This window comes from Pteropus alecto, unplaced genomic scaffold, assembly GCF_000325575.1.
Source record: "Pteropus alecto unplaced genomic scaffold, ASM32557v1 scaffold40, whole genome shotgun sequence".
In the NCBI taxonomy this organism is placed as follows: Eukaryota; Metazoa; Chordata; class Mammalia; order Chiroptera; family Pteropodidae; genus Pteropus; species Pteropus alecto.
The window spans coordinates 5,238,599-5,262,203 of record NW_006431919.1 but is presented as its reverse complement, the minus strand read 5'-3'; the positions used below and the strand labels follow the sequence as shown (position 1 = coordinate 5,262,203).

The 23,605-nt window shown below is 37.4% G+C and overlaps 2 protein-coding genes across 7 annotated transcripts in view; one reads left to right on the top strand and one right to left on the bottom strand.

Moving 5' to 3' along the window:
• MRPL22 (mitochondrial ribosomal protein L22) lies at positions 1–23,605 on the bottom strand. 3 transcript variants are annotated; one of them, XM_015585251.2, is made up of 7 exons: positions 23,474–23,605; positions 21,751–21,793; positions 10,168–10,303; positions 5,792–5,857; positions 5,084–5,161; positions 3,686–3,755; positions 1–298 (listed from the first exon to the last, which is right to left on the bottom strand). In XM_015585251.2, exons 2-7 carry the CDS (start codon positions 21,780–21,782, stop codon positions 87–89), a joined length of 594 nt encoding a protein of 197 aa, XP_015440737.1. In that variant the 5' UTR covers positions 21,783–21,793; positions 23,474–23,605; the 3' UTR covers positions 1–86. The 3 variants fall into 3 exon arrangements, with proteins under 3 accessions (XP_015440737.1, XP_006906513.1, XP_006906512.1); XM_006906451.3 differs by lacking the exon at positions 23,474–23,605 and adding an exon at positions 22,795–23,098; XM_006906450.3 differs by lacking the exon at positions 23,474–23,605 and adding an exon at positions 21,876–21,983.
• The window catches only part of GEMIN5 (gem nuclear organelle associated protein 5), a 36,113-nt gene continuing 35,826 nt past the window's right edge, over positions 23,319–23,605 (top strand). For 3 of the 4 annotated variants that reach the window (XM_006906449.3, XM_015585247.2, XM_006906448.3), the window contains exon 1: positions 23,320–23,569. In XM_006906449.3, coding sequence (XP_006906511.1) covers positions 23,404–23,569 — 166 coding nt within the window. In that variant the 5' untranslated portion in view covers positions 23,320–23,403. Of the gene's footprint in view, positions 23,570–23,605 lie in introns of all 4 variants that reach the window. The other variant, XM_015585248.2, reaches the window with a different exon arrangement.

The window sequence follows — 23,605 nt, the reverse complement described above, 5'->3', positions numbered from 1 at the left end:
TTATAAAAAGCATTTGTCTTTAATTACTATTTGTTTTTAGGAAATAAATGGCAAACTATATACAGTGTGGAGTCTGAATTCCCCCCTCATAGGGTGTGAATGATGGTCCGGTTCCGCAGCTCCTGAATATACTCTTTGGCGTGGGTGACTGCCGTCTTTGGTGCCTCACACGGAGGTGGGGGGCCTTCTACCAACTTCACAAAATAATGGCAATAGACCTTCTCCATGATCCCAAAGCGACCTCTGCCGTGGTATCGAATGCGTTTCAGGTACTGGCCTCGCCCTGAGGTGGACTCAGCTAGACAGGGAAGAAAAAGAGAATTATAGGAAATGACTGTATCCACAAGAAAGCCTACAGCTCGATTGATTGAGCAATTTCTGACCTTTCCCAGCTGGATTCTAAGACTACATGTGCTGGCTGGCTGGCTAGACAGAGCAGGCCTGTCTTAAAACAAGTATCTCCTGACTCTATTCTAGGTGTTCAAGAAATAAGAGTGAACAAGATTAGCAAGGGCCCTGCCTCCGTGCTGTGTACATTTCAGAGAAAGACAGAAAATAAACATGATCATTTAGTGATACGTGCTGTGAACAAAACAAAACAGTGATATGACAGAGATAATGGGGTGTTGGGAGGCAACTTCAGATTAGAGGGATGTCAAGAGGCACCCTTCAAACTTCTACTCCTTTTGCCGCAGAAGTTCATCCACCACAAGGAATAGAAATGATTTTGAAATATATCCTCTGCTAATTAATATCATATTTTCATAACAGACATCTCTGGTAAATTTGGTCAAATTTTAAAATAAGTTTCAAAGTTTTCCAAAAACATGTAATACGAATAGCGTACTTGGTTTTGTTCCAACTCAGAAGAACAAGTTATGTATTCTTCCAAAGGGCTACTACTGCCAAAGAACGAAACTGCATATGCTAAATGCTTTAAATTGCTGTAAAAGATAAACTATCACCTAACTGTGTGAGTAGTATGCACAGTGAAGGTACTCAAATACTCTTTGAATGAAATAAAAAAACATTAAGACATCTCAAAAATGGGAACAACCTTCTAAAGATAATGTCCAAGGTAATGCTCTTCTAAAGATAATGCCCAACAGGTACCAGGCATTTTAAATATTGTCAATATTTCCTATTACTAGTATTTAGGTAAATGAGAACCTTGACATTTTAACATTAGAAACCCTCCCCTCTCCACTTCATCCCTCTTAGCTCAAAGGACTGATTTAAAACATCAGTCGATCACTTTCTCTAAAGTGAATCACTTTAGATGCCATGAATCACTAAGCAGTGACATTTTATTATTCCATGTCCACTTGTTAAGGCTATTCACAGTGTCATTAGTCATCATTATAAGTTTGAAAAGGAAATGAACTTTCAAAGTCTGTGGTCATGCAACACCAGGTATTAGCTTTAGACTGATGACAGGCATTCGAAGGAATTACCATATAATGAGAACATATGCTACCAAAAAGCACTTCCCTTAAAATGCCTATACTTACTTCAGGGGTCTGAAAGAGCCTCTGCTGAGCTGAAAGGGGAGACAACAAGGAGCTAGTTTTTCAAAACTCTATGAGAAATCTATGGCATGAAATGTCTAGGTCTTTTCCAAGAAGACAGTAAAATAAAAAAATAATCAGTCTCCCACATTTTGTAGGTAAGGATCACTAAGGTACTTCGCCACGCCTCTCCCCTGGGGTTTCAGATCCCCTCAGCCCGTGGTGAGGTCTGGTAACCCCTATTTCTAATAAGAACTTCAGATGATTCTTATCGGGGAAGTTTGGCAAATACAAGGGCAAAATGTCTAGTATGTCATGGTGAGGTACTGCGTCTTCCGAAGTGTACTCATCTCTTTTTCATTCATAATGAAATCAGGCAACAAAATACTTAGCAGATAAGTTTTTAAAATCATAAGACAAATCCAAACTATGAGCCCTACATAAGAGATTTTTACACAGAACTAGATGAAAAGAGGGTACAGGTGGGGCAGAGACTTTTCAGCAGTAATGTGCTTAAAGAGACCGATGAATTAAAGGCCCATTCATATAGGGTTGGTTAAGTTTATTTTTGCTTAATGGCAACATTGGGCTGTATTCATTCACCTGGGAGGACAGCAATAAGCTCCTCATCCTACCTCTCTCTACTACGATTAGTGAAGTGGATTTAAAGACAAAGTCTATTTCATTTGTATCTGAATTCCATTACAAAGTGTTATCTATCAGCTCAGAAGCCCACACTCCTATGAAACTGAATAAAATTAATTAAATTTTATTTGATATTCAGTTATAGAGCGGGAAAAGTCACCAACAGGTTTTAAGCAAATGGTCTTGCTCTTTATCCGTTTTACCCATTCCACTGATTCCGGGTCCTCCCAGGATTATTAATTCATGCTGCTCCCAGAAGATGCTTATGATTAACTACTGTGGGCCTGCATCTTCTGAGTTGCCATGTTGATTGCCCCCCTGCATCCACGCATGTATCAGAATATGTTTATAGAAGATTCAGCTTTAAAATAAGATACTGCCATTGGAAATCATAACTCATTTGAATTTCAGAAGTAGGTGTGGTCGTAGCATCAATTCCAGGTCAGTTGAGGTGAAATTTTTAACTTAACTAGAATAAATAACTCTAGTAGCACAGAGATTATGTGACAAAGTAGAATTTAGATGATTTTTTAAGCATCTAATTGTTGAAAAATTGTAAGGCATAACTAATTTCCCCCATAACGATTCACCCTTGCTTCCTCTGTTTGGAGTAGCAGTTCCCCATATCTCGAATTTAAAATACCTTTAGATAAAATAAGCGTTCTTATATGAAGGTTTGGCAGATAGAGAAAATTTTGCTTCGACATCAGCATCGTTGTGTGATTACAAAACTGCTGAGGTCAGGAGTAATTGCTGCTGGAGTGAGAGGCAAACATTACCTCCACCTACTGCTCCACTTTACTGTGGCGCTGGGAGGGGGCCAGAGAGCTTTGTAATAAATGTCAATCTCTTTCTAGAAAAAGAACTTTGTGAAGGTACACTACAAAAAAAAAATCCCTTACATTTTGTACAAATGTTTCCTAAAGCATTTTCACTTACATTAATTTGATGTGGAACAAGCAAACAAAACCAGAGATAATGCTTCACGATGTAACACCAAAGGGAAACAAACACTTTTGAGTCATCTGAGCCTTCCAAGGTCCCCTGGCTTTTTTAATCAACAGATTTTCCATTCTGGTAATTGGAAGGTTAAATTATAGGACACTCTTACGGATTAGGCACCTGGCTTGGCACATTATATAGATTTTTTTAAGTCTACCTGGGATCATTTATTTACCTCCTTCGGGCTGACAATTCATTTTTTTAAAAAATCAGTTATGTTCTTTCTTGGTTTTACTATGATTAAAGGACTACTATATGTACCATCTTGGTATCCATTATTCAAAAATTATTGGCAACGGGTTTCATGATCAGTCTCACTAGAGAACAGGTAACAATAAAGCAGTTAAGGTTATTATCATTTACAATAGATTAACATTAGCACGCTAAAGGCTGAAGAATAACTATTACTAGCAATTTTCACCGGCACACTCAGTCCTAAGTGATTAGATATCAAAGACCATTGTTAGATAAAGTACTTGGCATCACTATTAGAAGACATTTTCTAATGCTAAAAATATTAAAGATCTTACCTATATACAAATTGGATCGGAATTCCACATTGTGGTCTCTCACTGCCATATCTTGTGCTTCTAAAAGAATCTTAAACAAGAAAAAGAAAGGCATTCATATGGGGGACCCTGAACTAAAATAGAATTAAATTTCTCATTTCTTGTTGTTATCTCTACAATTTGACTGCTAATCACATGCCTCCATTTTAGAGTCAATTTTAAAAAGAGAATATCAAATGATAACGGAAAAGGGAAACAGTGAGCTTTCCTTCCTAAGACATGAATTGCAAATGCAATGAATACAGTCCATTCTGCTAAGTTTTAAACGGAATGTGTAACTGTGATGGAGGAGACAGCAACTCTTATAGCAGTACCCTTGGAAATCGATGTCATATCTTCAAGTCTGAGACTTGCCAAAATGTTCAAGAAGCTCAAGAGCTACATCTCATTGAAAATTCTTAAACTTCGAATCCAAAGTAACTATTAACAACATCAGACAAGTAGAGAAAAATCATACTTGAAAACTTCCTTTAAGAATTATTAAACTTAAACTCTATAGATATTTTGAATTAAGTTAACTTCCTCCAGAATACTTTTAAAAATAGGACAGCTGTCGTCAGAAATAACAGAAACCAGATCTTCACTTCTTTAAAGATAAAGAACACAGAATAATGCTGCGTACATAACAGATGCTTAGTAACTGCATTTTGAATTGAATTAAATATAAGTGTTACAATGGAATCTCTTAAAAATCTGAATCCATCAATTTCAACTATTCAACTACTAATCTGAAAAGATAAGATCTGACTTTGGGTGAGAAAGTTAACTGAAGTATATAAAATAATGCTTATATCTCTAGATGTCCTCAACCCAGCCTTTTGAAACAAGTCAGTACAATTACCATTAGCACATTTGTACATAGTGAATCAATACATTTAGAGCTGGGTCTTTAAAGATCATCTCATTCAAACCCACCTAGTTTACAAAAAAGAAAAAAGGGACCAGACTGATTAAGTGTCTCGCCCATAGTCACAACAGAAAAATTAGAGAAAGGACTAGACTCCAAGTCTCCTGAGTCCTAGTCCAATGTTCTTTCCACTCAATTACTCATGAAATCTTAAGCTCTGTTGCGAAACTGATCCAAAAAAATCTTCTAAAAATTATATCAAGCCCGAATCATTAAAAATAAGATTTATCACATCACAGACAGCAAAATATAAATGTCTGGTGCAAATAAAAGCACCTCAGAAAAAAAATGCTTAAAGCGTACAACATTCATAAGGTATAAGGAAGGACCTTAATGAAACTGAGTGCCTTAAATCTGTATTATATAAACTATGTATTTTACACCAGAAAATTCAGGATTTAAGCTGGGTTTACTAACACCTGCAAGACAGCTCCCCCCAAATCTCAGTTTACCTCTTTAATTATTTGGGCTCCTTTTTTGTCACTGAATTCCAATTGAGCCAAAGCCTGGTCAATGGACATTCCTCGTATCTAGATTCAAGGGTGATGAACAAGAGAAAAATTTACAAATTCAGTGTTCCCTTTCTAATTAAAAGCAAAAGCCTTACATAATCCAAACAACGTCTAAAAACAGCTAAATAGTTACATGTTAATTATATCTCAGTAAAATTGGGAACCTAGGTTGTTAAGTTTCAATAATATTAACAGAGGGAGAAGACATGACAGAGAGAGATCACGGATTGGCAAGGTCCACACTGGCCATTTCTTTCTCCTAAAGGATAAATGTGTTACATGAGTATTTGCTGCTCTTGTCTTCTCTCATATCTACATTTCATTTTGCAGAGAAAAAAACTTAAAAAGCAACAGTTCTGAAACAGGTTGAATCACCTTTTCCAGGTGAGTAAGCTTGCTTTCTGGATTCTCTGGTTACAGCAGATTCCTGATGCTTTGTTCTAAGTATCTACATATCCAAAGCTTCTCAGAAGCAAGGTAAATTCTCTGAGCAATTCTTTTTGGATTACCTACCAAATGTCTGAACATACAATTATATTCCTCACTTTTAGAGAAATCATGGCGAAATTTTTTCATTTTGCAAATCTGGGGGGGAAAGTCATAGCTTCTTTTCCTAAATATTATAGGGTAATAGTCAGTTTGGCTTACCAGTTTTGCCAAATACCACATCTTGTCTTTGCTGTACTTTATTTGTCTTCGACAATGGTAGATTTCCTTACAAATAGAAAGAAAAAAAAAGCCTTAGCAAGTTTATATTAAAATAACAGTAATGAACTGTTAATAAAAAGTTTTTACTTTCTATGCCTAATAAAATGCTGTTATAAGAAATAAAAAACATTAAGAATTTGGAGATTTTTTCGCTACACAAAGTTATATTTTTTCCAGAGTTTCTCTATGTTAAAAAAATACTGAGAGAAGTAGAAGCTATAAAATACCTACTTTGTGCCAATATGTACATTCTATCCAAAGGAATAGTACAGATTTAAATGAAAGCATTTAAAAAACATTTAGCTGGCTAAAAGAACAAAAGAAAAGGTACAACAAGAAAAAAAAAGTTTCCTGTTAGTGAAAAGAACAATGGAGAAATGGACAAAATAACTTTTCATAGAAAACCCAATACTCTAGGTGTTTGGTCAGGAGCATAGGTTCTAAAATCAGACTGCCTGGACTGAAATCTTAGCTCTACCATTTACTAATGAGAGAAACCAAGCTACTTAACCTCTAACTGAATTTCTTCTTTAAAATGAATAGTACCTACTTCATAAAACTACAATAAGAATTAAATAAAAATACTTAGGTAAAGAAAGCATTTTATAGTACCTAGCACATGGTAAGATCTTAGTAAATGCTAGCTTTTGTTATCTTCTATTTATAGTGGTAGGTATAGCCTATTTAATTTTTAACTCAATCATCCATTGAACAATTTATAGTTCACAAAGCAATCAAGCCCATTATTTTATTTGATCTAACTCTATGAGTTGGGAAAAGGAAACATTTTAAAATCCTTTTACGAAGTGAAAAATCAGAGAAATCAAGTGACTTTCCCAAGACCACAAAGTTTGTGAGAGACAAAGCTAGAAGTCACATACAAGGAAGTATGTGAAGTGCCTCATACAGTGTCTGGGAGGTATATCTTCAAAGTTCCCCTTGTGACTCTAAAACCCACTTTCTTTCCACTACTATATGCTATTAACTAACCGATACAATAAAGTTAGGATATAATGCACAAAATAATTACTCAAATGAAGTAAAAATAAGTCTACATTATGAAACATCTATACCAGTAACTACACACCGATACTTTAAAAAAAATTTAAAAAAAAAAAAAAATTTGTCAAGGCAAACAATAGTCAGGAGACTTGAGAATTTTCTAACATTTTGACTCCTGCAGGAAATTTTCAAATGCCTTAGAAACAGCAGTTTTCTCAAGTGGCCATCTTTTAATACACAGCAGATTTCATTTCAGTTGCAATAGAAGCTGACAGGCTGAAAACTGTAGCAATAGCCCAATTACATTTTCAGCAATAAAGTGTCCTGGGGAGCACAGGAGAAAAAAGAACTGTCATGACTGATAATAATAATCTGCAAAAATTAATACGCTCAAAAAATCTTTTATACAGAAACCTTTCGTGGTGTCTCATAGTGGGCTATCTTTAAACCTAAATTGTATATGATTGTCTTAAAATTTTGTAAAAAATACATTGTAACCCTGGCAAGAGCATGAGAAAAAGGAATCAAATGTTTACAAAACAGGGGAAAGTTATTCAATCATCCACTTCTGAATCTAAAAAGCTCAACATTTACTTTGGGCAGGTGCAATGTCTAAGGGTACTTTCTGAACATAAACCAAAGTCTCAATAAATAAACCTAATGTGGCACATAACATGGTAAACCTGGAGGTTAGAAGACCTGATTAAATATCACTGCTATTATCTAACCTATATGGTAAAAGATGCAAAGTTGGGATATAATGCACAAAATAATTATTCAAATGAAGTAAAAGTAAGTCTAAATTATGAAATGTCTAAACCAGTAACTTTTTTATTAGTTTCAAATATACAGTACATTTGTTAGACATTTATATAGTTTATGAAACAACCCTCCAAGTTACTCTTTCTCTCCTCTGGCTATACATCTAGCCATTACATTACTGCTAACTGCATTCCCTATGTCATGCTCCCCATCCTAGTAACTTTTAAAGAAATTAATATATTTCTAAATGTATATAATAACTCAAACGATGAAAAAAAGTCACCTAATTAATAAAAGTTCGTACTAAAGCCTTATGGGAATCCACATTAATGATGGCTAAGCATGGCTTTTTATCACTATTCCAAATAATCCAAAAATTTTAAATATGCCTCTTATAGAAATGGTTGTTCATGTTAAAACGGTTTTGATATAGTCTCACAACATTTTTAGTTTATTTAAAATAGCTTTCTTAAAAGATACTGCAAAAGTAAACTCAAGCCCAAATTAACAAAGTATGATTATTATGAAGAAACTCTATTAATTTCTCTCTGGCTTATTTTCTTTACCATGATGAAGACACATGTAAGATCAAGTCTACATAGGAATTTACATTGTTTGGAAATTTGTGCTAGCTAAAATAGGCAGGTATGTTCTAAAAATAACAGAAGTGGCTTAAAACATGCCTAAATTGGTGACATTCATTTTAACTTACTGCTGAAAGATTTACTGATTACTCCATCCATTATTATTTGTTTAATCACATATTCCAGTGCTGAAGTTCAGAATGGGGTAGAATGGTAAATATTATCTGGTCCTCTTTTAAATTAGTCATAAAACTAAATTTTAAAATGTTGCAGCTAACAGATTGGTAAGTCTAAGGGACACTGCACGTAATGGCACAATGTATGAACTATGTAGCTAATTATTCCATTAATAAGGTTGGTATTTATGGAAGACATTAAAATTTCATTCATAACAGGTATAAGTGATACGTCAAAGTTAATTTACCAAATATTATTTAAAGTCAGAAAATGTTAAAGTATTTTCCAAAAGTATTTGTCCCGAAAAAGATTACTCAAACAAAATCTGTGCAAAATAAAAATTTAAATTAATTTCTCCAAAGTGCCTATATAAAATCAAACCAAATGTCTTCACACAGGCATTCGTACAATAATGAGTATAAATGATACAAAAAAGTTAATCAAAATACTTTCAGGCAATACAATACATAAATGATTGCACTGACATTGTTCTTCATGTCTGAAGTTAATTATTTTAATTTTGACATTTTGGATGTATCCTGGAGTATATCTGTTTTAATATCCAAAAAAGACTAGTACCACAAAACACAAAATTTTGCTCTTAGATTCTGGACCTGACAAACGGTTAGGATTTCTTTATTTCCAATTAATATCTAAGTTCAAAGAGGTCAAGTAAGAAGAACTCTAATTATAGGAAATATTTTATTTATCATAATTGTACAAATGTGTAACTTTTTATAAAATTTGGTTAATTACAAAATGGAGTCAACACTTAATAGCACAGCTTCTATTATAAACTTAACTTTTAAGTTCTGATAGCATGATAAAATATGAAAGTTAAAAATTTATTTGTTTAAACGATTAGCATCTTTCTCCTCATATTTCCCAATCAGGTGGGAACTCTTTAAATCAATAAATTAACTCCCCTAAATAAGAAATACAACATAAAACTGTACTGATCAAACCAATTGAAACTTAAGAAAAATGTATGCTGTCAAGTTCATATAAAAGCCAAGCAAATTACAATACTTAGATGATATTGATTATCTAGTAGCCTTCAGTCCCAAAGGCCTTTAAAAGATGTTTGCTGAATTGAGTGATTCATAATTAACACAGTAACTCTATTTCTAAAGTACTTAACACAGTTTATTTTCTTAAGGATTCAAATGTGCCCATCTTGTTTATGCTATTACTACTTGCGTAAACTTTTTAAGAGATGTAAATGTATTCCACAGAAAATTCACGTTAAGCTGGAAATTAGTCTTATACCTCAGACTGGAGCAATCTCTAGCAGTCTGAAGAGAGTAAAAGAATTCTGAGCAACTAAAGATAAAACTCAGTATCTCTGATTAAATTCAAACCTTAGGTTCAAAGGTTTGTAAAGTACAAAACAACCGTGTCTCTATTCAAATATAAAACACTGGAAAAACCATTTATGATTTAAATATTGGCCAATGTTTAAATCATTATTGCCAACTCTTCATTCTCCATTATCAAGAATTATCATTAGCAAGGCTCTTGAAATCAAAAATCAGTAAGTCTCAAACTATTAGCACAATTTTAGAATAAGGCCCTTATCCAAGGAGGTTACGCAAAGACAAACAAATAGGTACAAAAACACAATCTTTTTAAACTGCCAAAGAGATAAATCTAGTACATTTTCTTTATAATTTAAAAGATCATGCAAATTACTATATATTTTCTTTTCTTAACTTGGAATAATAAATCACTGCTAGTCACATGAGAGAGAGCTTTATCAAAATTAAGAAATTATTTCTACCACAAACTTACTGCTGGTCTCCGAGGTTCTCCAGGTAATTGTGGAGGATAAACAATTTTATTCTTTTTCTCCCATTTCCGGGAAATGTCAAGAGAAGCACTTGTGTGGATGTGTGATTGGGGTAAAACATGATGAGATGAAAGAAGCCTGCAAAACAAGAGACACTTAGAATCTTTTTGCAGACCTTATATATCTTCTGAACTACATCTGCTCCATTTTGACAAAAACTATTTCAGGATCGTAAGTGTAAATATTCTAGACATATTCATTAATAGAGACTATTTTTTACATAAAATATCACAAAGAGCTAGTTTATTGAAGGTTAAGAAGAGTGAAAAGTCAATAACCATTGTAAGTCAAATAATAAACAGATATTCACCCAAGATCTCTTGCTCTGGCCAATAAATATTGATTTTGTAATATAAGTTGGCCCAGTCCTAAAATGATTTAAGGACACAATGGATCCCTGACCTGACCTATGAAATTCCTCAATTTGTTGAGTAAGCAAGACAAATAGCATCATTTTATAAACCCTAAGAAATTAATGGATAAAGTTGGTATGATGTGCCTCCTAATGAAAAAACATACCACCCACCATCCATGAAGCTATCTTTCCACAGAAAACAAACCTGACTCGATCAAGCCTCTAAATTCAATACAAGAAATACAGAGACAGGGGAACATATTAAACAACATCGAAAGGATGCAATCAGCAAAATCCAAGCTGTACAAAACTCTACAGGACAAACCACCCATTTTCCTCAACAAATAAAATACAAGGGGGAAAAAAGAGAGCTGAATAAAGAACCTACAGATTAAGAGATTTGAGAGAAACAATTAATTTCAGTGTGTGGACTACTATCATTTAAAAAGTATGAGAGCTACTTAACTATTGGAAATTTGAACATTAACTGGATATTTGATATTTTTTAATGAAAAATATTTATAGCAGAAATAATATAGTGTCTGGGATTTGTTTCAAAATATGATGAGGGAGAGTAGGGCCTATTGATAACACAAGATTGGCCATGTGTTATTATTAACTGCTGAAGTTGGGTGATGGGTTCACAAGGGTTCATCCCATAGTCTACGTTTGTATATGTCTAGATATATCCAAACAACAAACTTCAGTGTTTCCCAACTGCTTGTAATATCGTGACCGAATTCCTTAGCAAGACACAGAAGGCCTTTCATTATCTAACCCCAACCGGGCAGCTTATTCGCTTTATGGCCTAGCCACACAGACATCCTTTGTTTCCTGAATAAAGCACAAACTTTCATTCCTTTACACTTTGGCTCATGTTTTCTCCTCCCACATTATCTCCTCAATGAAATGCTTATCTTGTTTAAAGTTCCAACTCAAATGTCACCTCATTGTAAAACATCATTTAGTCTTTCTTTTCTCTCAGACAGCCATTCCCTACATTGTCTTATTACTTTGTTCTTGCCAGCCATACAGCAATGAGTTGGACTATTGTACTATAATCAGCTGACTGTAGTAGAATGAGTTCCTGTAGTAAGGGTATAGATTTGAGCATCTTGACAGCAAGTCCAACATCCTTTGTGTTCTAGCACCAAAGACATCGTCTGGCATATGGATACTGAGTAAATATTTAACCCAGACTTAACCCTCAAAGTTATTGTATATTGGCAGATTCTCACACAAGATATGCCATTGGATGATATGCTTGGTGAAGTCTTTGTTTTTAGTCCTCAAACCATTCAGACTAAAAATTTTTTAAATCTATTCTCCTAATGGTTCATTTCTCCTACTCTATCTCAAGTAACTATCTTACATAATATTAAGATCAATGCCCTTAGAGAAATCACATAACTTTCTAGAACTCAGTTTTCTCATCAGTAAATGAATAACAGTAATGACCTCATTGGCTTCTTCAGAAGCTCAAATGAGATACTGTAAGTAAAATGCTTAGCCTGACACTTAATCAGGCTCAAAAAACTTTAGATATTACTTTTAGAATAAGAATAATACCTACTTCATTCTGTTGTTGGTAGATTAATAATTAATGTGCCATACCCTACAGTGTCTAGGAAATGATAAACGCTGATGGCTATAGTATTAATTTTAAATTAGACTCCCTGAATGGTTAATCTCTCCTGCAAAAAATTAAATCCTGTGAACTATAAACTTTCTATTACACGATTTCAAACTTTTCTTATGTTTATAGTTATGATCATTTGTTTCTACAAAACTAATTAACTTTGAGTACACTAAGTTTGTCATCTTTGGGTCTCAGTTCCTTTATGAAAAGAGGAACTAGACTACATCATCCCTAGGGTCTCTCCAAACCTTAATTCTGTCTCCAATCTCATCCCTGACAACATGGTTACAGAATAAAACTCCTCAATTCTATTTCAATCCTTCTTCAGTGAAACCATTCCTATAATAACTAGTCTGAAAGACTGCTCCAGGGTGAGGTCCATGCCTTCTATACCTTAAGTTCCTAGACCCAATTCCAAGGTGTGTGGGGGGAACGAGGAGGCTCCCACACAACACCAAGCAACTCTGACACTATCTACAAGGAGATAGCATCAGACTCCACAGATTAAGGGTTCTAAGGGCTCATCCTTCCTTACAAGACTGTCCCCCCTCACCCTGCACTTTTATAGACGAGTCACAAGCACACTGTTACCTGTACTTCTGTAAATCAGAGATTCTCAAGATCCCCCTCTTCAGGTCTCATTAATTTGCTACAGCACTCGCAGAACTCAGAAACATTTTATTTACTAGGTCACTAGTTTGTTACAAAAGGATATAACCCAGGAACAGCCAGATGGAAGAAATGCACAGGGCAAGGTGTGGGGAAGGGGCATGAAGCTTCCATGCCCTGCCCAAGAACACCGCTCTCCCCAAATCACGCGTACCCACCAACCTGGCAGCTCTCTGACCTTCTCCTTCTGGGTTTTTAATGGAGGCTAATTACAGAGGCATGACTGATTAAATCAACTGGCCACTGGAGACTGGTTTAACCTGCAAGCCCCTCTCCTCTCCCAGGAGGTCGGGGAAATGAGCATGACAGTTCCAATCCTCTAATCACTGGCTGACTCCATTAGCAAACAGCCCCATCCTTAGGTGCTTTCCAAAAGTTACCTCATTACTGTAACAAAAGTCACCTTTATCATTCTCTACACTTAGGAATACTAGTGTTGTGGGAGCTGCGAGCTGGGAACTGTAGCTGAAGACCAAATATACCTAAGAAATATATATTTGGTCATCTGAATGAACAAATATACATTTCTTATAAATCACAATATTGTAATCCTCCATATCTAACACACTATCTTGCACTCAAATCTTCAATACACATTCAATAAAATGATGCTTAATAAATTAAATACATTATGAATTAATAATGACAAAGCTTTCTGAATACCTACAACACTTTCAGGGATCAAATGGTTCATAAAATGAATTGTCAAAGTAAACACTAAACTCGTAATCAAATCAAATTAAAATAATATACCAGTTCACTTAATTTAGAAGTGTAAAAATCCAAAGTTCTTTTGCGCCCTCTCCTGGCCAGCTGTTGGAATACAACTAAATTAAAGAATATAAAATGATCATAAGGTAAAATTGAAAAGAAAACATTCAAAATTTGAGGTTTTTATGACACCTTTTTATGTGAGAGGGTCTATGAAAGATCACTTGAAAAAAACTCAAGTAAACAAAGCTGGTGGAATTAAAAAATGATGGCATGGGTTATCACTATTGTTTTCTAACGTTTGTCTGCCTAGAGCTCTATACTGTTAGCATTCCAAAGAATCAATGTTTTGTTTTTATTTTTAAAGCACTGAAAGACATTTAGGATCAATTTTTATCATTCTGAAATTCAAACATCAACACTGATAGCCTTTCAGTTACTAGGAATCCCAAATCCCTTGAGTTTCACTGTATCTCTGTAAGTGGGGTGAGGGAAGGTAGTGAACCAACTCTCCATACTGCTTATACACACAACACACACATAGGTGGCACACTCACAGTAACGTGAGACTGCCAGAGCTCACAAAGAAAGCAGGAGGTATAAAAAAAATGGCATTAAGAAGAATTTTCTTACTCTCATTATTCTGATTTTTCCTATCTACCAAGACTTGAGAATGAAGTTTAAGTCTCACTTTTTAAATTCTACCCAGTCATTAGGCATTGTAGTAGATATAAGCTAAATTTTAGGATTGAGAGTTAATTCAGATAAGACAGAGTCTCTGAAACCTTCTAAAGTCACAATTTGAAAGAGAGAACTAATACTTCCTATTTATTACTCAAAGTTCATTTGAAATTCAGTACAAAGTATCCCCAAGTCCCAAGTGAAGATAATACTGGCCTCAGGCTCAAGCTTGAGAATATCATGCTATTATATGTATAAAGGTAAAAAATTCTTTATTCCAAATTTACTTCTGATAACATTAAGTTAATCCTACACTTGAGAATGAATAAAAAAAAAATCCTCCCTCTTGTCTCAATTAAAATCTAAAAGGGCTGAAGTGATATGTATATTTTCACAACTCAAGATAATCTTACTTTGTGAAAGTCAAGGACAATAAAGGAAACAAGGTTAGCAAACAAAAAACGTGAAATTCCGACAACTTTGGACCATGATATGCTCAGAGTTTATCAACTTCTGCACTAGTGACATTTTGAGCCAGACCAATCTTTGCTGTGGAAGGCTGTCCTGTGCCTTGGAGGATGTTTAGTAGCATCCCTCACCTTTACTCACCAGATGCCAGTAACAACCCCTGCCTAAGCTGTGACAAACAAAAATGTTTCCAGACATTGCCAAATATCCCCTGCGGGGCAAAACTGCCCCCAGCTGAAAGTCACTATCAGCTAAAATGACAGTAAAAAAAACAAACAGAAACAGTGCTAGCTTCTGCAGACCAGGGAGCATGACCTCTGTACCAAAAGGTTCCTATTATCATGCCATACATGTGAATGGTTAAATAAACCAGATTTTCTCACTATGAAAGCCAAGGTTAACCAAATGCCTAAGTCTTACATTTTTATTCCTAAACCCCAAGTGGACCCTTGAGGATGCCTGGCATTCTTATTATGGTCCATTTCCTCTCCTAGCCCCTACAAACGAATTTCATACCTCTTCTTGCTAGTCGAACCTCCCATATCTCCTGTCATCCTTGGTCTCAGCTGATAATCACTGAGAAAATCAAACAGCTGGAGGATAACTTCCACAAGCTCCTACCGCTTAATCCACATACCATCCACGTCCATCCACACTACCTTCTCTCTCATTATTATGCATGAACTGTTTATGCCCTGGCTAGGACCTCTCTCGTCCCTTGCTTCCTAGATCCCATTCCTTCCCACCTAACCTATTCAAGGACACCGCTCTGGCAATTCTTTCCCCTTTCCATCAACAATGTTTTCCTCTCTATTGGATCAGCAAACAAATATACTCCAACATCTGCCAGCTTAAAACCAACCCTCCCCTGACCAAGTTCTCTAGCTACCACAGCAAAACTCTTTGAATAAATTGTCTAAACTTCCTGTCTCTAATTCCAGTCCTCCCATTCACCCTTAACTCTCTCCAATCAGGCTTCTGACTGCATCACTCCACCAAAACTGCTTTATCAAGGTCACGGAAAATATTTGTGTTGTGAAAACCAATGATCAATTCTCAGTCCTCATCTGAGAGTGATCTAAGTATCTCTGGTCAATAGTTCTCCCTTGAAACACTTTCTTTACTTGGGTTCCAGGCCACCACATACTCCTGGTTTCCCCCTCGCCTCTCTGGACACTATGCCACAGTATCCTTTGCTGTTTCCTCATCATCCTGACCTGTGAGTGTTGGCTACCTCAGGGAGGAATCATTCCTTGAACCCTTGCACTTTCTACCCTCACTCACTCTCATGAAGTCGATGAGTCCCATGGCTTTAAATACTGTTCATGCACTGACAACTCCCAAATTTGTAAGCCTTCCCTGAACTCCAAACTCATATATTTGATTGCCTAGTCACATCTCCACCTGAAAGTTTACTGGACATCTCGAACTTAACAAGCCTCAAACTGAGCTCCTGATATTCTCCCCAAAACCTGCTCCTCTGAAAGTCTTCCTACCTCAGTAATAGGCAACTCCATTCTTCCAGTTATTCAGGTCACATACCCTGTTGTCACCCTTCTTTCACCTCATATCAGCAAGTCTTGTCAGCTGTCATTAATATGCTGCCAGAATCCAACCATTCACCCACCTTCACAGCCACTCTAATCCAAGCCACCATAACGTCTTACCTGAAATATCCAATGGTTTCTGCTTCCATCCTTGCTCCCCATTCCCACTCTGGTCTATTCTCAACACAGGAGCCAGAAAGAATAGCTCATAAACATAAGTCAGATCATATTACTCCTATAGTGAAAACCCACCAATGGTTTCTCATTTCAGAATAAAAGCCAAAGTACCTACAATGACCCATAAGATTGTCTTCTACAATAAACTCTACAGTGATCCCTTTTTGGCACCAGGAACAGGTGCTCCTATGAGAATCTAATGCCTGATGATCTGAGGTGCAGCTGAGGCGGTGATGCTAGTGCTGGGGAGTGGCTGCAAATACAGAAGCTTTGCTCTCTGGCCTGCTTCTCACTTCCTGCTATGCGACCCAGTTCCTAAGAGGCCACTGGCCTGTACTGGTACTTGTCTGCTGCCTAGGGGATGGGGACCCCTGCTCTACATGATCTCCTCCTTCCTCTTCCTCTCTCTCATTTCCTACTCCTATCCCCCTCCTTTCACTTATTGTTTTTGACCATACAAGGTATGTTCCCTCCTCGAGGCCTCTGCACTTACTGTTCCATCTGTCTAGAATGCTGCTTGTGCAGATGTTGGCACAGTTCGATCATCTGCTTCAGATCTTTACTCAAACGTTATCTTCTTAGTGAGGACTTCCCCATCCAAAACTGTAACGCCCTTCCATGTACACTCTTTCTCTTTTCATTCTCTGCTTTCATTTTCTCCTCAGCAGTTGCCACTATCTAATACACTCTATATTTTACTTATTTACTTATTGTAAAATAAGTATCTTATTTTACTTGCCTCCCTCACTGGACTGTACACTCCATGATGACAAAGATTGTGTTTTTGTCCACCACAAAATCCCCAGTGCTAGAATAGTACCTGAGACACAGTAGTCACTAAATACATATTTGTAGAATGAATTAAAGAATACCAGGGACAGCCAGATAATATAAATAAGGTAAGGGGGCTGGGTATAAATAACTAAGCAAAAACTTTACACGTGGTCGGAAAATAAGGAAAACTGAAGGGTATATGCCCTATCTAAATAGTAGTACACTCTTCAGCTCTAGAAATTGTTGCCATGCCTTGCAATGCACAAGAAAACCTAGAAACCTAGATTTTTATGAGAAAGCTGACAGTTTTTAAATGCTGATTTAAAAATAAGTTTTAAAACACCGTGTAGTCCTAACGAAACATATCTGTAGGCATGATTCTCAAGTCTGTAACTTCTTGGGGTAAGCCAGCAGAGCCCCAAAGTCCCACTCTTCCTTGACCCCATGTTACAAGGTACTCTTCTTTTCCATGATATAGAACATGGGGCGTTTGGTCCACTATAGAGCGGGATGACGACAAAAAACAAAGAATTACAATTCTCAGCAGAACAATTTTTTTTTAAATTGTGGAAGCCTCTGTTGTCAATAATCATTTGAAAATAAGGCATTAACCCTTTCAGACCACTGCTGTATCATTCAGAGTAATAACAGCCATATTCTAATCAGTATCTTATGTGGATATACAGAGCTTCTAAAGGCCTCATATAGTCCTTAAAAAGTTAAAATAGTTAAAAGAATTGAGATAATCAGCACAAGCTATACTAGTACATAAAACTGGAAATCTGTACGCATGCCTAATCTGCAATTAGGATTCCTTCTTGGCACTGGACTGAAGAAACAGGAATCCCAATTCCTTACAATCTTTCTGATTACAACTTGCATCTGTTCAGGTTGACTTGTATTTTATCAACTTACACTTACTGACAAACTACTAAGGATAAGGTACTCCGGTGTCTTTTTTCTGACCCCACTTTTGACGCCAAAGGTAGTTTTTCCACTCCAACAACCTATTCTCCAACACCACTGAGTGTCCAACAGTTGATTTCAATTCTGACACTATTTACCTGGAGCCACAAAAGGGGGGTCCATCTCATACTGCTGTCTGGCTGACTACAAATTTAGGGGGTTCTCACAAATCCACCTCAGATTCAACAATTTGCTAGAACAGCTCACGGAACTCAGGAAAACACTTTACTTACATTTACTATAAGGATTCAACTCAGGAATAGCCAAAGGGGAGAGATGCATGTGGCAAGGTATGGGGTGTGGAGCTTCCGTGCCCATTCCAGGCGTGTCACCCTCGGAGTATATCAATATGTTCATCAACCCAGAAGCTATCAGAACCTCATACTTTGTTCAAGTTTTTATAAACTAATCTGCAGCTCCCCTTCCCTCCTCTTTGACCCGAAGGGGCTTGTTATGAATAACAAGACACTCCAAGGATGTTAAGAGCTCTGTGACAGAAACCTGGGACAAAAACCAAACGTATTTCTTATACTACGGGTACTATTCTAGGTGATGAGAATGCAAACAGACATAAAATGTATTTCCAGCCTTCAAGTGATTTAAAATTCAGTTAGAGAGATAATTAACCACAAATGTGCAATAGCATTAAAATATCAAAAGGAAGAGCAACAGGAGGGTTGAGGTAATCAGGGTGGCTTAAAAGAGATGGGACTTGAGCTGAGTATTAAAGAAAGTACAAACTTCGACATTCAGAAACTAGGTAATAGAGTATTTTGGGCTAAATGAGGAGCAGAAGAAATGATGTGATTTACAGGGCATCTTTCTGAAAAAAAAAGACCTGAAAATGATCTACAAGACCTCTTTTGAAAGAGAATATAATGGGCTGACTGGTAACCCAAAAAATATGTCCACATCCTTATCCCCAGAATAAGTGATGATACCTATGGCAACAGATGTGATTATCTTGAGAGGAGGAGCTTATCCCGTATTATTTTGTTAAACCCTAAATGCAACTCCATGCATCTTAAGGAGAGACAGGCAGAGAGAGTTTTGAGACAAGACACACAGAGGGAAAGGTGAGGTGATGACAGAGCCAGAAGCTGGAAGAGGCAAGGTATTCTCCCCTCGGCCCTCCAGAGGGAGTAGAGCCCTGCTGACACCTTGACTTTGGACTTCCGGCCTCCAGAACAGTGAGAGAATTAATATCCATTGTGTTAAGCTACCCAGTTTGTGATAATTTGTTATACCAGCTCTAGAAAACTACTAGAGAAACTTTTTAGATATATGAGTTAGATGTCAACCAGAACTGGTTGGAGAGTGCTTTGAAAGGAATAGTGTCACATAAACAAGAGACTTACTAAATGAACATAAATACTATGGAATTGAAAATGTCCTTCTATAAGGTCTCCTTGTTTTAGTACATGATCATTTTAGGGCTTATTGAGCCTCAAAGAAATTAAGTAAAATGCTGAGGAACAATATTTCTCCCTGACAGAGACCAGCTCTATCTTCTGCAACCCACTGTTTATTCAACTGTATTTATTCACACGGCTGTAATCATTTTTCCAACAAACTGCTAATTCATGACATTTCTTGATTTTTCTTATGGAGAATTTTAACTCATGTACATCTCAGTCACTGATGCCTTCCAATTTTTACACTAGTCTTTCTATTTTTAAAAAACCACCAAAATGTACTCTTCAGTCTTTAAACTTAAGTCACCTCTTCCCCAAAAATTCCCCTGACAAACCTCTTCTGGGCCCATCACTCTGTCCCTCCCATGGTGTGATAGAGCAATAGTTAAAATCAGAGAATTTTTTGTTTAGATCCTAGATTTGCCATGTATTAACTATGTAACCTTTGGTAAATCACAAAACTTCTTAAATGTATCCATTAGTAAAATGAGAGACTGGGAATTCAAAGATTGGAAAACTGTCAGTCTACTATCAAATAGAGCCTGCAGGAAAGTTTGATTTGGTCAGCAGCATTTTTCTTAAACCCAACTGAAAGCGTTTAGATGAGAAATGAACTCTATTAACTGCCACAGGCCCCCACCACTCTCTCATTTTGCACAAACTGCTTCTCCTAGTTCATTTATTTCTATTATCTGACTGGCACCTGTATGCAAGTAAAGTTTCCAATCACTGAATTAGATGATCTCTAAGATTTTACACAGTTCTCATGAGCATTTTTTATACCTTTTCTACCTAGTTTTCATATGATCATCTCCCCAGTAGAAAGTCCAGAACAGGGATTCATAAAATCATATAATCTCAAAATTGGAAAAAGCCTTAGAGATTATGCAGAAGAATCAAACCCTCTTGTATGACATAGATGAAAAGACTGAAGCCAAATGCTTAAGTTACTTGCTCAGAACCTCCCAATTTAAATCAGCGCAGGACAATTTAAATCAACAAACATTAACAAAAACATTCACTTTGTGCAAGACCTTATGTTGGAGCTACAAAGAGAAACTGACTCAACTGTCTAGGGCACATAAGCTAGTAAAAGGCACTATTCAAAGTGAAGCAACTATTCAAAGCACGAATGCTAAAAGGAAGGAGAAATTAATTTCTTTCACTTTTAGTGAGATCTGAGAAAAACTCCTGAAGGGGAGACATTCGATCAGGGCTTTAAATAATGAGTAGGACTGCTGTTACAGACAGGGAAGTGAGGGCCCAAAGTGAAAAAGCCAAGAGGCGAGTAAAGGAACAACACATTCAGAAAAAGTAAGTAAATCAGCATGGCTGAGGTGGAGTGATAGAAGATAATCTTTCTTAAAAGCAAAGTGTAGACAAATCCTATTTTCTTTAGCCCACCCCACCTTTTCATCCCCCTGACCTAACAACCTAAGACAGAGCTAAAAATAATGGGAACTCAATAATAATTTATGATAAAAACAGTAGTGGCAGTTAGAAATTAGAGCGGGATTATTATGATATGCACTGTACTAAATATTTCATATGCATCATCTCATTTAATCCTCATAAAAAATCTATGTGGTAGGTAATATTGTTGCTTTCATCATATATGGGAACTGAAACTTAGAAAGGATATGTAACTTTACCAAAATCACACAGCTAAAAAGTAGAGTCACACCCAACTTATGTCTCCAAAGCCTATATAGATCAAAATAAAGGCTAACGAATGTATTAATCAGAAAACTTACAATCAGATTATCAATCTCCAAATATCAATCGTTGTACTGCAAAAGAGGGACAATGAGGAGTGGATGGGAAAGACTTCTTGCCTGCCCTGACTCAACTGAATTCCTTAACCTTAAAGAATGCTTTTGTTCTGAGGTTAAAGAATGCTCTGAGAGTATAGTATAAAGCTTCGAAAGTTTCTATAACTGGGGACTGTAGACAAGTTATTTCACTTTTAGGAGCTCCAATTTCCTTGTCTGAAAAATGGATATGTCACCTCCATAACCCCAGAGCCCAAAGCAGAGCCTGGCACATAAGCTCTCAGTCTCAGTAACTGACTGACAAGCTGGCAAAGAGGCCCTGGACCCTTCTGCAACTCCGAGGCGACTTACCCCAAGGCCAGCTTCCCCCTCAGATTCTGCATCCATAACGCACCTGCAATATCAACACAAGCCGTCAGTTCAGACGCCTACCTCCACTTCCTTCTACCGCCCCATAACCGTTAAGAAATCCTTACCCAAACCTTCCAGCATAACTGCCGCCATCTTTCTCCCACCCTCTACGGAAGCCTCCGAGTTCAGGCACCGTCCGGTCAGGACGCATGCGCAATCCCCTGCATTTCCTACTGAGCGGAAAACCTAGGGCACCTACACCCGCGGTGTTGTCATGGAGACCACAAACAGGTGGCCTGAGCTTAAGGTGTGGTCAGCCCAGCCTCGCTCGGGAATGAATGACTTAACAAAGGCCGAAAACTAGTGAGTTTCCGAAAATTTATCGGGATCCAGAAAAATTGCGAAACCTCACCTCACAAATGGTCTGAAAGGATTAAGAAAACAGGCTGTGAACAAGCCACCTAACCCCGTGGGCTTCAATTTTCTAGCCAGTAAAGTAGTCAAAAATAATTATCCCGACGCACAGTTATGTTGTAAGATCACTAGAGATCATATGGAAATCTCTTTTAAAAAAACAACCAGCTCAAGTACAAAGTACGATGTCCTATTCCCTATTGATATCTAGGTTGACCTACAAGAGGTAAAAGTTAATCATCGGGAACTTTCTACCATGTGTATCCACCAGGCATTTCACTAAATCCCATGTAAATATTCCTCACAGCAATCAGGGCATCTTTCTGATATCACCTTCGAATGAATTATCACCTTCGAATGAAGAAACAGATTTAGGATAGCTTAAAGTCTCTTAGATAACAACTGACAAAACCGGTAGTCAATCTAGGTAGGGTTGGACGCCTCCAAAATTAGCTTCCCTACGTACTTCAAATAGATATCTCAGGTTTCCTTTGCTATATATGCAATAGTGCCAGATACCCAATACAAACAAGCAATACAGGAGTAGTAGAGTCTAAAGGCAGAAATCTGAGCATTTTAGCGTGTTTGAGTTGGAAGGAAACCTCATTCTTTTTCCTCAACAGCACTTACCACGTAACAGTTTCAGAGTTGGCACTCAATTAAAGCAGGAGTCACTCTATTTTGCTCCTTGAGTTATCAAGAACCCGGAGCCAGAATTTCCCCTAGTTGCACAACACTTTGCTTTTTGATATCTGATTCGAACTTTAATATTTTTGTTTATTGGCTTTTTATAGATATTTTTAAAGAATCTCAGAGCAAAGTGCCTTGGCACACAGGGTTCAAAAAAATACCTTATTTTTTTAAATAAGTGGTTGAAACAGATCCAAAGAATAAACAGGCACAGCGACGAAGTGACTCCTCCAGTCTAATTCCTTAATTCTGCACTTTGGCTGTAGGAAGAGAGAATGCCTAACCCCGGGGCAGGGCTCAGGCAGCACCAGACCCACCCGCCGCAGGCGAGGTAGGGAGGCATAACGCAGTGACCGCAGCCACGCCCTTCCCAGCTCTGCTGCGACCAAAGCAGAGCGCGCGGTGCAGTCTGGGCCTCCGCGCGCGCCGTAGCGGCGGGCCCAGGAAGGCGGGGCTCCGAGCTAACCCCGCCCCCTTCCCGATTACGGCGTGGGGCTGCGAACCGTCTGTCCCAGTGCCTCCCAACATCAACTCTGGTAGCCCGTCATCATGGGACAGGAGCCGCGCACGCTGCCGCCCTCCCCTAACTGGTACTGCTCCCGATGCAGCGATGCCGTACCTGGGGGTCTTTTCGGGTTCGCGGCGCGGACCTCCGTCTTCCTTGTCCGCGTGGGCCCGGGCGCGGGTGCTATCCCTGGGACGCCCCCATTTCGAGGTAACTCTCTACCCCTGGTCCCTCGCCTTTCCTGCA

Coding starts and splice junctions, on each gene's coding strand:
- MRPL22 (XM_006906450.3), bottom strand. CDS start 21,903: ATGGCGGCAGTTATGCTGGAAGGTTTGG. Junction 10,304..21,750: donor AGGGGGAAGCTGGCCTTGGG/GTAAGTCGCCTC, acceptor CTTGTTTTGCAG/GCTTCTTTCATCTCATCATG. Junction 3,756..5,083: donor GAGCCCAAATAATTAAAGAG/GTAAACTGAGAT, acceptor TTCTTGTTTAAG/ATTCTTTTAGAAGCACAAGA.